Source organism: Arvicanthis niloticus, chromosome 7 (assembly GCF_011762505.2).
Source record: "Arvicanthis niloticus isolate mArvNil1 chromosome 7, mArvNil1.pat.X, whole genome shotgun sequence".
NCBI lineage: Eukaryota > Metazoa > Chordata > Mammalia > Rodentia > Muridae > Arvicanthis > Arvicanthis niloticus.
Genome location: NC_047664.1, coordinates 6,932,146 through 6,946,837, shown reverse-complemented (window position 1 = coordinate 6,946,837; position 14,692 = coordinate 6,932,146). Strand labels below are relative to the sequence as shown.

At 38.9% G+C, this 14,692-nt stretch overlaps 1 protein-coding gene across 2 annotated transcripts in view; it reads left to right on the top strand.

Annotated features, from left to right (window-relative positions):
- Nucleotides 1-14,692, top strand: part of Unc13c (unc-13 homolog C) — a 478,076-nt gene that overhangs the window by 373,871 nt on the left and 89,513 nt on the right. For both annotated transcript variants that reach the window (XM_076937868.1, XM_076937867.1), the window contains exon 19: nt 9,306-9,432. In XM_076937868.1, coding sequence (XP_076793983.1) covers nt 9,306-9,432 — 127 coding nt within the window. The remainder of the gene's footprint in view (nt 1-9,305; nt 9,433-14,692) is intronic.

The following is a 14,692-nucleotide window of genomic DNA, read 5'->3' as shown; positions in this document are numbered from 1 at the left end:
AAACACACTAGAGAAAACCAGGTTTGGGTTTAGATTCTGAAATGCAATGATTCCTAAGTCACTAAGAGCATGGTAGTTTCCTATAATGCACCAGAGAACCCCAAGTATAGGCTGTTCAGAAGAGTCCGGAGGGCTATCAGTTCACCTACAAAGCCTGCCTATTTCTCATACATGGTTATTTTACATCCTGAGTGTAGTGGGTTGGTCTGATGCTGCTTGTATTCTAATGCTAAATACTGGCTCTCAAGATCTAGTTGCTCCATTGATGAGGAGATCTTCAAGTAGACCAAGTGATGCTATGTAAACCTTGCTGGTTTATCAGTCAATAAAAGGCTAGATAGAGCTGTGATTGGATAGTAGAGGAAGAAAGGTGGGACTTGAGGATCGAGTGAGGGGCTTTGCAAGTAGAGAGAAGAGGGGAAGAAGAAAGGACAGCAATGTGGAGAAGGCCACCATGAGAGGAGATGAACCATAAGCATGTAGCCAGAAAAATAGCAAATAAAAAGAGACATTGTGACTGGGAAATAAATTAGAATAGCTCCAAACCTGCCCAATCTATGCTTATGGTTTGTAAATAAATACCTGGATTATCTATATTTTATACAGGCTAGCTAGAATGCCTAATTCCTTTTACAAACAGCTAGCTCAGTTGGTAGAGCATGAAACTCTTAATCTCATATTCATGGGTTCTTGCCCACATTGGGTGCCATTTTAATTTTTAATTTTGTTGAATTTGTTAATTTTCATGGTTATAACAAAAGATCTGAGAGAAGCAACATTATAAAAAATAGTAAGATTTATTTATCTAGGAGTTTTAGAGGCTTAAAGTCTGTTTAGCATTTATAGGGTCTGGTGAGAGCTTGCTGGAGTTTGATGTGTGTTGCTATGATAAAAATGATCAAAATAAACTGTGAATAAACTGTAGAAGAAAAGGGTTTGTTTGGCTTACAGGTCACAGTCCATTATCTGTGAAGGTCAAGGTCATAATCTGGAGGGAGGAGTGCTGCTTACCAGTTTGCTCTCTATGGTTTTCTCAACCTGCTTTCTAATGTCACCCAGGACCACTTGCCCAGGGGTGGCACCACCCACAATGGGCTGAGCACTTCTATACCAAGTAACAATCAATAAAATATTTACTCAGACATGCTCACAGGCCAGGCTGATGGAGGCAATTCCTTAATTAAAATTTCCTCTCTCCAGGTTGACAACCAAGAATAGCTGTCACATAGTGTTATTGTATATATCACATAGTGGCGGGAACATGTGTGTCTGTGTGTCTGGAACTCTTTTTAAAGCCTCCATTTTTTCAATTGACTCCATGACCCCTAATGGCCTTGTCTAACCTATCTTTCCCTAGAATCTTCAACTCTAAACACTATAGTTGGGTTAAGTTTCCACCCATTTAATACCGGACAATGGGGATTACATTTAAACACACAAAGCCCCATGAGACAGACAACATCCAAACCACAGTAGTGTGAGTACATTTCTTAAAATCTATGCTGCCATTTCCAGTTAGTTTAGATGTTTACAGAGTGGTTGATAAACAGTTAGTTTAGATGTTTACAGAGTGGTTGATAAACAGTTAGTTCAGATGTTTACAGAGTGGTTGATAACATTGGGGCCCTGGGTTTGAGCTCTCTGTGAGTCATCTGATTCCCATCCTTAGCCAGGCTCTGTGGTGCATGCCTGTAATCCCAGAATGTGTGAAAGAAAGACAGGAGGATCAAGTGTTCAAGGTCATTATTAGTTCCAAAATTGGTTCAAGTCCAGCCTGGGCTACCTGTCTCAGTCCTGCCTCAGGACTACCACCCCCCCACACACATATGCACATATTCAATAAAGATATAGTAACTGGAAATTAGAAGGTAGCTATCTTAGCTATGGATTTACTGCTATGAACAGACACCATGACAAAGGCAACTCATATAAAAATATTTAATTGAGGCTGGCTTATAGGTTCAGAGATTCAGCCCATTATTATCAAGGTGGGAGAATGCCAGCATCTTGGAAGGCATGGTTCAGGAGGAACTGAGAGTTCTGTATCTTTATCTGAAGGCCAATAGAATACTGGCTCCCAAAAGGTTAGGAAGAGGATCTCATTGCCCACCCCCACAGTGACACACTTCCTTCAACAAGGCCACAACTATTCCAACAAGGCCACGTCTCCTAACAGAGCCACTCCCTGAGCTAAGCATATTCAAACCACCACAGTAGGGGAACAATTAAGAAATAATAGCTTATGAAAACCTTTCTGTGACACAATAAAATATAACACCATGTGGCCCAACACCACATGACAATTTAGCACATTGTAACTTTTGCTTTGTTTTTACTTATATAAGTCAGAGTTTGGGTACCTCTACCATGTCCTGTGTCTCAGGGACTCAACATCCTGCTATTTGGAGTTTTGCTATCTGTAGGACCTTAGACCTATGTTCTGGATGTCTGCATTTGACCAGTATATAAGGGTAAGAAGATGGAGAAATTTCACAAGAGTTTCTTTATAACAAGCCTAGATCCATGATGTTCTTCAGCCCTAAATTCATGCAGCAAGCAAGGCTTGTAGTCTGACTGTGCAACTGGGCCAAAAAGGACAAGGTTTGGCGACAAGTCAAATTTGCCACAGGAGGATCATGGTGTTTACAGAAAGTCACTGTGAAGAAATAAAGGGATATAAGTGAAAGCTTATCTTTGTTCCTGCTGTTTATGGGAAAATATCACAGATGAACCCTGTGTACCCTCTCGTTTCAGTTTGTCTTTATACTGCCCTCAAGATCAGAGCTCAAACTAATTCAATATACTCCAGGTCACTTTTGGTTTAGCCGAGGAGCACAATTCATGGGGAGATGTCAGTTACTCTCTTGAACTGGCAAAGTGTGACAACAGCTGGTGTTGCAAGTCTTCTATTTCTATTCACAGAGAGTAGCAAGTATCAGTTGATAACATGTAAGGGAAAGAAACATCTCTATGACATAGAAATTAGGGTTGGGAAAGCAGCTCATTTGGTGTTGGAAAAGCTGACATTGGAAATGTGGCTGGATAGAGTGCTTGCTTGGCTAGCATGCGTGAAACCTGAGTTCATTCCCCAGCTCTGCACAAACCAGGCATCGTGGCTGTATTAAGTTATTTTCCAGTTACTGCTATAAAGTACCACAACCAAGGCAGTTTAGAGAAGGGGGAATATATTTGGGCTTAAGGTTTCAGAACATAAGAGTCCTTCCCTTCCTGGTGAGGAATCATGACAGCAGAAGCAGGAAGTTGACAGAGCTAATCGGAAATGGTGAAAGAGTTGATTTTCTCAAAGATAACCCCTCGTGAAGTACTTCCTCCAGCAGGGCTGCACCATGCAGACCTCCCTGAACAGTTGCTACCAACTGGAGACTACATGTTAAATACTTGAAACTATGGTGGACATTTCACATAGGAACCACTGAAGCAGTTGCACTCATCTGTGGTCCCAATGCTGGAAAAGCAAAAGGGTCAGAGTTCAAAATCATCCCATTCCAGCTATATAGCCATTTGAGGCCAGCTGTGGCTACCTGAGACCCTCCAAATAAACAAACTTTAAACGGACAATTCTAAGATTTTCTTCCCCCAGAAAACCATAATAGCTCCATGCTATCTTCTAGATTTCATCTTGGGGATGAAGATAGTCCCCAGGTAAGAATAAAAACAGATTTAGATGTTTAGAAAGATTAGAGATACCCTCTCTATCTCCTGTCCCGGATCCCCCTTTACTGAGAGGAAAGGTGAAGAGGAAGAGAAAGTGGCCTGTCCAGGGTAGCTATAGTGAATCAGGATGATGGAAGTACTCCCCTGGAACCCTGGAGACAGCAGGACTTCGGGGAGGGGAGCATTGAGGGGATGTCTAAAAATTTAGTCCCCAAGAGGTCTGTGAGTTCTAAATTGAGTTCTAAGTTAACAACAACAACAAAAACCCAAAAGACAAAAAGCAAAACCCAACCCAAACCAAAACAAACAAACAAACAAAAAACCCCAACTTTTGTCCTTAGGGAGAAGTGAAGTTCAAGCTGGCTATAAGCAAATAGACAAATATTCTATTTAAAAAAAAAACAAAAACAAAAACTACTGCTTTTCTTTATGGTGCAGAGAATGCTATATCGCAGAGGGCAGATTAGTGAAATAAGTATGGTTCACCCAAACTACCATTAAATCATTTCAAAACACAAGAGACAAAAATGAGGGAGAAGGGTTTTAAGAGAAGGAGCTGAAGGGGTTTACAGCCCCATGGGGAGAGCAACAATACCAACCAACCAGAGCTCCCAGGGTCTAAACCACTATGAGCCTGGGAGCACATAGGGAGGGACCCATGGCCCCAGCTGTATATGTAGGGGAGGATGGCCTTGTTGGGCATAGGTGGGAGAGGAGGTCCTTGGTCCAGTGAAGGCTTGATGCCCAGTAGGGGGGAATTTGTGGGTGGGGAAATGGGTGGGGGCACATCCTCATAGAAGCAGGAGAAGGGGAGGATGGGATAGGGGATTCCTGGGGGTGGAGTGGGGAAAGGGGATCACATCTGAAATATAAATAAAATATCCAATAAAAAATAGAAAAAAAGAGAATGTGTGCATGAAATGGGGTCCTTTTTAAGGGCATTAGGTCCCATTTTAGGTGCCTATTTTTTCTCTTCCCTCCACTAAATTCCACTATAGGAAATTATTGCTGTGGCTATCAACAGTTGGGCTAATTCATCTCCTACAGCAGGCTTACAGCATCCTGTAAGTCCCATGCTTGCTACACTGTTGAATCTGTTACCTTTCCTTCTTACCCACAATGCACTTCAGATGGAGAGCACAGCTCATGGAACCTTTGTTTCGTATTCCAGTGGCTCACCTAGGATCTGGCCTGAACCCCATAAATGTCTCCTCTATTAATGAAACTGGTAGCCCTTCCCTTCAGAATTCTGTTAATATGGGAACAGGTGGCCCAAGACCCTCCTGCTCATGAGCTGTTACTGTGTTTGTTCTTTCTACCTTAATGACTAGTTCTGTATAGCGACATGATAGAATCAGTACCTAGTGCCAATTTTCCTTTAACTTCTTGAAAGATGACAAAGTTAAAATTTAATTTTCAGTATGTATATGTGAGACTGCATATATTATTCTGACTGGTAATATTTAAATATTTAGCCATGTAAATACCCAGAATTCATTGTAGCCTTCTAGAAAATATGTTTTGCCACCTTTATTTCAACAAAATTACTATACAATAATAATACAATTTTCAAATAATTTGTATTCTTCTTACAAACATGCTCAACAGTACATTTTCTGAACTATGTATCCTATCTGTTCTAACTTTTTTCCTATTTAAATCTATGTAAGCTTTGAGGTTGTTCTCATTTCTATCCTCTTTCTTGTCTTTTTTGCCTGTCCCAGCTCTGCTTGCAATTCTTCTTCGTCTACCCAATCTGAGCTTATGCTCATTCTTGTACTTAAAGAATTAAACAACAAATGTGTCTCCAAATAACATGGTTTGATCCTATAGTTCATAAAAAGGATACTTTCATGTAAAATTTTAATTCTAAAACATTTAATTCATTAATATACAATTTAAGTAAATTTTAAAATAAAACTAAAAATCCAATTGTCATACACTTAATTTTTATTCATAAAACATTATATATGTGTGTTTTGTTTAAACTTAACTCATGCTCATTCTGTTACTGGTTTCACTGCGATGCTCCATATGTATGCATGCTGTGCTTTAATCGATTCTACCCTCCTCACATCGATTTTCATCCTTTCCTCCCTCCTCCCACTGCTTTCCTCCCTCCTCCCACTGCTTCCCCCCCTCCTCCCACCACTAGCTTTCTATCTCCCTTGACCCTCAGAGTCACTTTTTTACCTTCAGATCTCTTTTCCACTTAGGTTCAATGAATGTGAGAAAATATATAATACTTGTCTCTGAAAGTCTATTTTGTTTCATATAACATAATGGTCTCTGGTTACACCCATTCTCCTGTAAATGATACGGTTTCTTTCCTTTTGGTAGGTGAAAAAAAATTCTATTGTGTATATACACAACTTCTTTATTAATCCATGAATGGACACCCACTCTATTCTGGGACCTTGCCATTATGAGAACTGTGCCAGTAAACATAGCTAACTCATGTGTGTGTGTGTGTGTGTGTGTGTGTGTGTGTGTGTGTGTGTGTGTGTGTTGACTTCATTTCCTCCCTGATACCTAGGCATGGTCAACCTGAATTATGTGGTATTTCTATTTTAAGTTTTTGAAGAAACCTTAAACAGTGGCTAGTGGCAATATAAGAAGATTCCATTCCTTTTCTTTCTACTTGATTCATTTCATGATTTGGATATAGCCCTTCTGCATAGTATAGAATGGAACCTTTGGGTTCATGTTTCTCTGGCAGCTGAAGGTGTTAGGTATGTTTTCTTTTATACACTTATTGATCATTTGTAATTCTTATTTTGAGAAGTGTCTGTTCAGATAGTTTGCCCATCTATTAATTACACATGTTTGGTTTTTTGTTGGTAACACATTGGCAAGTATGAGTCTAGGGTATGTGTGTCTGTGCTTGTGTCTATATCTTCCTTCCCCTCTTCATCTCTTCTTCCATACCTGAGATCACTTTATAAAGGGATTTCCAGTAATATTTATCTCCTTGTTTCATTGGTCTTTTAATATCTGTTCCACTCTTGATCATTATTCCTTCTACTAAATATAGTTGTCTTGTTTCAATTTTTCTAAAATCTTGAGATATAATATTGGGCTATAAATTTTAGCTCATCGATTTTTTTTAAGTTCTAAGAACTCTTAGCTCTAAGAATCTCTTAAAACTGTGTTGACTATAGGTTGTGTTCCATTTTTAATAGAGTCTGCAAATTTTCATATTTCTCCCCTCAGTCTCATAGAAAGATATAACTCAGTGAGCTGGATTGGCTTTGTCCTAGCAATTTTCTTCTCTTACCCTTCCATGTGACTGGGATTCCTGGCATATGACAAATATAGACTTAAAGGGTCAGCTAGATGTCAAAGACTCAACACCAGACTTTATGTACATTACAACTAACTTATCTATAAGCCTAGTAAATATAAATCACTTAGACAGCCAGCACATACATGTTTAGAATTATGGAAAAATTTCTGAATAACTAAGCATCTAAGCCAGAGCCAGATTTTGAAAATGTGAGGTTGTCAATTTGAAAATGATACCTTGCCATGCACTAATCTATTGAATTTCCCTACCATACTAAGAGCCTTGCAAGTTAGTGTGATGCCTTACCCAGCACTGTGACACAGTAACTTCTTTATTTCTGGATATGGAGTAAAATGTGGACCAGATTGATTGGATGCCTTGTGGTTATCAATCATTACCACAATGATACAGACACAAGCAAAGAGGCTAGGCCCACCAGCTTGCTCTAGGACAGCAGCAAAGGCTGGATCCCAGATAGTAGAAGAACCCATTTCTGTACAGAGTCTATATAATGATAAATGACTAATTAGCAGGACAAGAGTTTCCCATTATTGGTATTTCAGGGTACTATTGTATTAATTTCCTATTTATGAATTGGACATATAAATATTCCTCTTAAAAATGAAAGAACACCAAGGATCTGAAAGGAAAGATTGTTGCCAAGCTAAAGAGAGATGAAGCAGGAGGTGGCCCAAGCAAACCATCTTGGTGACAATTTGTTTAGTGTTGTTCTGAAACACTGCTTCATTACTTTCTATATGAGAACACATCTCCCAGCTGTACATTGTCTTGAATTAACAATGCTCAGATATTGTAAAGGTTTTATTTGGGGTTGTAGTCTCTTGTGCACTCTATTGGGGTTCACATCATCCCATGATCGGGTTTGGGGAAGTAGAAATGTCTTCTGTTCTTAATAACAATACAATTTGTTCAATCTACATTTTCATTATTTACCACAGAATGCAAAGCATAGGGAGGGTATTTCTTTACAGAGGCAATGCTCCCAGCTTCACCGAGAGTCACCGATTCCCAAAGGCTGCTTTCATCCTTAAGAAACACGGAGATATTTAGGATTTGCTTGCATTTATTGTTGCTGTGCCAGATTTATCAATGGGCTAATATTGATGAAACAGAACAGAGGAAAACATATTCCAGGTCTGGGGAAACACTTTGTTAGTCAAAGGTGTGCTGGACAACATGAGACCTGAGTCTAGATCTCCAGAACTAAGATAAAAAGCCAAAAATACTGGTGAGAGTCTATAATCCTAGCACCAGGGAAGCAGAGACAGAAGGATCCCTGTGTCTCACTGGCCAGCCAAGCCAAAGGAGCAAACTCCAGGTTCAGTGAGAGACCTGCCTCAATAAAATAAAGAAAGAATTGCAATTAAGAAAGACACTAACTTTTATATCTGCCCTCTCGACGTGTTTATACATACATATACACATGTATGCACATGTGAAGATACCTAAGTAAGCACATACACAACACACACTCACATTCAAGCAATGTTCTGTATGTTTCTCCTTCTCAGTCCTATATACCTATATTCTATAAGAAGCTTTAGGCTACCCTCTTTAAGCTACATATTAGAAAGTTCCTCCAAGGAAACAAAAATATAATGTGGCTTAGAAGTTAAATGTATCTATGTTCAACTATCTTAATTCTTTAAGTGTTAAAACTAGGTCAGGATGTGACCTGACCATGCATGCATCACACGTATCCCATTTTAATCAGCAATTATGGCTCCTACTTTAAGTCATGTTTGATCCTTTACAATGTTAATTCTTTCTGTCACTGTGTATTTCCCTAAAAGCAGTCAAAGTCTGAGAGCCTCCAGATAAATGCAGATTTTACAATGTTGTTCTTCTTTCTCCATCAAAAGTCTCACCTTTTTCCAATTGAGACACACATTAGAATAATCAAGCCATTTTACAGTATCACTTAGCCTGCCTTCACAGGATCCAAGATTGTTTTATTTTCTTTATTATGTGTGTATCTGTGTGTGGCTAGGTGTACATGAGTGTAAGTTCCTCAGAGTCAAGAATAAAATGTCAGTTTCCCTGGAATTGGATTGTGAGCCATCCAACATGGACACAGGGACCCAAACTTCAGTCCTTTGCAAGAGCAGCAAACATTCTTAAGTCCTGAGCCATCTTTCTTGTCTCTCCGGGATCATTTTTGCATATTGCATAACATAAGGTCTGCCTTCAGCAATGCACTTTGCCTGGAATACCACTTTCTTTTTTTTATAGAAATTCTGATAATAAAGGACGATTGGAACCCAAACCCAGTGGCATTGTCTGTGAGCCACATTTATTAATTGTGTGATTTTATCTGTTACAGAACATGAGAAGCAACGCTTATGCAAGAGCACCGATTATATGAATTTGCATTTCAAAGTGAAATGGTTTTATAATGAGTATGTACGAGAACTTCCTGCCTTCAAGGATGCTGTTCCAGAATATTCCCTGTAAGTAGTGATTTCCACTCTCCCCCTTTGTCCTAAATTCACAGTGCTGCAAAATCACAGCTGAGTGGTAAGGACTAAGAGCTCTTCACATACTTCTCATTTGAATACAGATATCGCTGTAGTGAAACTAATGTGGAAAGATTTGCATGTCTCCTAGGCCAAGAGGATGGCATGGCATATTTCAAGAATCCCTTACTCTTATATATTTGAAGAGAAAGAAATACAGAATGGGCTCTGGTTTAAGATGGTGAAATTATTTCCTGTGGAAGTACCAGAATGCACAATGCTTGGGAGATGGTGCAGCAGTTTAAGATTTTGCCACACAAGCTTGAGGAACCAGTCGTTGGATCCCCAGAAACTCACATAAAATGTTAGCTGGGCATGATGGCTGTTCTGTTAGTGAGTAGAGACAGTGAATTCTCAAGATAAGCTGGCTAGAAAGACTAGTCATATCACTGAGCTCTAGGGTTGGTTGGAAAAAGTCTTATTTAGTGAATAAGGTGGAAAAGTGAGGGGGATGATTCCCAACAACCTTGGATGCTCAGCATTCATGCTCAAATATACACATGAGCACCCACACATAGTACACAAGCAGTCATGTACCTATACACACAGCACACATAAAAAGTGAGAAAAGAAAAAAAATGCTGGAATGCTTTACTGGATAGCCAGACTTTCATTTTAATAAGCTCTAACTGCCTTAGAAATTCATGTCTCTGAACTAGAAGTCGTTTAACAGTGACATTTCCATCTTATGAGTTCGTCTCTGTCTTATTTTCTTTTCTGTTTTCTGTGATGAAATGACTTACAGAAACAATGTAAGGGAGATTGCTTTCTTTGGGCTCACAGTTCCAGATATATGATAGAGTATTCCTGCTTTATCACAGTAGGAAAGTCACAGAGGGAGGAGCTTGAGGCATCTGGCCACATTGCAGCCATAGTCAAGGAGCAGATGAAGGTTTATACACAGCTTACTTCCTCCATCTCACATTGTTCAGAATCCCAGCCCAGATCAATGGTGCCTCCCACAGTAGATGGGTCTTCACTGCTCAATTTACTGAACAAAGATGATCCCTCAGAGTCATGCTAAGAGGCCTGTAGCCCAGGTCATTTTAGACCTCATTTGATGGACAGTTGACATTAACCATCACAGTATCTATCAAATACAATTGTGATCATACAGACACTCAGAAATATTCACCATTTAATGTGCACCAGGGCTACATTTTATTCTAGTCAGAGGGATCATCCAGACTCCTATGTAATTGATGTGTAAGATAAAGACCTCACCCTAAAGGAGCTTATATTCAGGCAATACTGATAATCACAAGGCAGAGCAAAATAAAGAAAGCTAATTTGAAGAGTATAAACAGATTACAAAAAGAGTAGGATTACCCCAATTGAAAGACTGATGTAGCATCTGTTGTAGACTTTAAAAACTCAATCAGGTTATGTCAAGAGAAAAACAAAAAACAAAAAAAGTGTTGATATGGAAATGAAAGTTGAGAGTTCAGACTACATAGGCTCTGATATGTTAATAGTATTGTTCCTCTAGTGGGGTCTAAAGTATTTTCCCCAGACCAGTAGAAAGTGATGTCAGAAATGAGCTTTAAACTAGACTATTATAAATAGATGTTGTAAAGCATGTGCCAGGCATTAGGCATCATGAGAATTGGAAGCAGCAGAGACTTGGGGACAGAGCAGAGATTTAGGAGTTAATGAGCAATGTAATGATGGGATTCTAACAGCCTCAGTGTAATGTCCTCATCTCAGAAGTACATGAGATGAAACAGCACAGTGACACAAGTTAACTGTCATGTACCCATGAGGGGTACATGGGAGGATGCGGTTCACAGAATACAGGCTTCATTTAAGAGGAATACTCTCAAGAGAGCTATGACAAAAGAGTAGTTATACTTCATAACAGCATATTATATGATTGAAAATTGCTAAGAATTGGGCTAGGGGTATGGGGTCAACAGTCAAAGCATTTGTTACTCAAATGTTAAGAATGGAATCTGAACTCCAAGGATCCATGAACATCACATGGGCACAAAGCCTAACCCCAAACCCAGCAATTTGATGTTGGAAACAGAAGATCCCTAGGACAAGTTATCTGGTTAGAATAGGCAAGTCAGTGAGCTCTGAGATCATTGAGAGACTCTGCCTCAATGAATAAACTGGGAAGACACCCAAGCTCTATTTCCAATTTCCACATGCACATGTAAAAAATAATAAAGTAACTTCTAGAAAATTGCTAAGAATTGATTTTATGTGTTCTGACCCCAAAGGCCATAAATGTATTGAGTAATATATTTTTATGATAAAGTATTAATATTTTAATTTGACATACAAAATAATGAGGTCTATGACTTTTTAATACAGACTTTGTTCTAACTAACTGGCTTTATTTTTCCTCATGTATGTATATTACAAAGTATATATCAATAAATATACATATGTCATAAGAATCATAAAATGAAATAAGGCTGTGTTTCATCATAAAAGCTTACTAATTTAAAAAATTAAAAAGAAAATATAAAATCCTGTACTATTTAAAGGCTTACTATTTAAAGTACTATTTAAAGTATATTATGTACTATTTAAGCCTATGTAAAGACTTACTATTATATAAAGCTTAAAATGAGAACACAAAGGGTGAAAGACACATGGGAGATAAATTTGGAAGGCAGATTTTACAGAATTTGTTCAATTAGCATATGAGGAAAATGAACAAAGAAAGAGTTGGACATGAAGTAAATGCACACAAAGCAGTTACTAGCATCTTAGTTGAGAATGCGGAAGTAAAACCGAAGAGCTGTCTGCCAGACATCTGCTTCTAGCTGTCTAGACTTACGACATTAACCTGAAATCACACTTGCATACTTACTGAGCACGAACTACAAAAGTGAGCAAAATTTAACAGAGTCAGAGGGCAACCAAGGCAGCTGAGCATGAAGAATCGGGAGGTATCCTCAAGAAGGCAGAAGCCCAGAGAAGAGTCTACACACAGTGATTTCTCACCATGTTCCACACTCGTGTCTGTAGGCCAGCTGACAATTCTGTAGACTTGGAGATCACAATGCCCAGTAGTTCAGAGCTCACGGCAATCTCCCTAGAGAGAAGCAAATACTGATGTCCAGTGCTGAGAAGGCTCATTATCCGTGTAGGACCAAAATCATGAGAAAGGGAAGGACAGAAAAGTGAGCACAAGATTCCACAAGTATTTTTTCCAGAGGTTGGAAACTTGGTGTCTACCTCCATAGCTCTCCATACTACTCACTGAAGTACAGTCTCTCAGTTGATCCCAAAGCTCACCTCAAAGACTGGGCTAGCCACCATCTGCACTTATTCCAAAAATCCCCTTTTCACTTTCCAAAAGCTGGTATTAAGTGTATACCACCATGTGGCCCCACCCACTCAGTATTTACATGGGTTCTGGGGATCTGAATTAGTTCTCAGACATAATTTACATAAATGTAAAGACTGGGGAAGAAAGCCATCAAGTAGGAAGTAGTCACCAAGAGTCTGTTAACTAAGTAGAGACTTCAACAGCTCCATGATGCTAATGTAACAATAGTAAGAAGTCCACCCTTCTGGGGTTTGGAGAGAGTGGGGGATGGGAGGTTGAAAATTTCCCTATCGTTCAGTGGGAACTGGAGGGCTCTGTCCTTGAAATAAGAGCAAACATGAAAAGAGCAACTCAGGAGCCAGCCTTGTTCAAAGGGAGGTGCTCTCCCTTAATGCCCTCTCCAAGGGAAAATTTCATTCCTCCCTGGAGTAAATAATCAATAAAAGGTCCACATGAGACTGAAGAGGTGGCCCAGCAGTTAAAAACACTGGCTGCTCTTGCATTGGACCTGGGTTAGGTTCCCAGATGGTTCACAGCCATCTGCAACTCCTGTTCCAGGGGATCTGATCCCTCTTCTGACCTCTATGGACATTAGGCATGCATGCTATGTATGGACAAGACATAAAAATGCTTACACACATAAGATACACAAAGCCTAAAGGGAGAAACAATTCCTCATAGGCATCAATGTAACATTCAACAAAAGAATTAGGACCTATCTCACCAGAGGACCCAAATGTCTAGAACCCAAGATAAAACACACATTAATCTTATCAATAATAGACCTTGATTTATGATTTAAAATATTAGAGTTTTGCAGAAAATTTTAATCTATAAGAATGAATTAGAAATTACAGAACTAAGATAAAATTTGAAATATAACAGGTATGATTAATGATAAATTATATACAGCACAAGAGACACAAAAATAACTTGAAGGTAGGTTTAGAGGGAATGTCCATATTAAAAAGTGGGGTATAAAAACTGTAAATTATACCCATTCCCAACAAAAAGAAATGACAAAAGATACAGGGAACAGTGTATACAGTTAAGTTTTAAAAAATGAGTCCCTGAAATTGAGAAAATAGAAGAAAGTGTACAGTTACAAAAATAATTACTGCATTGAAAAATATCTTGTTTGATTGCTGTGGTTTGGTTTGGTTGGTTTTCAAGACAGGATTTCTGTGTAGCCCTGGCTTTCTTGGAACTTACTCTGTAGACCAGGGTAGCCTCAAATTCAGAAATCAGCCTGCCTCTGCCTCTCAATGCTGGCATTAAAGGCATGGGGCACCATGTCCAGCTAAAAACTATCTTAATGCAATAAAATAAGCCCTATAAAAACCAAATAAATAAAAGTAGTATGAAAACAACTAAGGGTGCTGGAGTCACAGATCAGCAGGTAGCAGCACACTCTATTCTCACAGGGGATGTGAGTTCAAGTCTCAGCTCACATTAAATGGCACAAAACTACTTGCAATTTCAGCTTCAGGGAATCCAATGCCTTCTCTGGGCTTCAAACACTGCACTCACATGTACAAAGACACACATAATTAAAATATTTTTTAATATTTTTTAAAAAGTGAATAGCTAAAGAAATATGATGTTTATCAATAAAATTCCCAAAGTTTCTTTTTAAGATCAAGGACTGGTCTTTCCTGGTAGCAGGTAATGTTGGAGACAATTTTTAAACACTAGGGAATGACATTATTGGTTACCAAGACTTCCTTAAAAGATACAATTTTACAAGATATTAAGTGGGATATTAAGAGGTTCAGATACTCCAAGAGGACACAGTGGTCTGGAGATGGACTCATACATATGCCACTGCCTGATGAGTGGACTTTAAAGCTAGATCAACTGGACATCATTGTGCAAAAACAGCCTTAAAACTTACCTCAGACTAGTTAT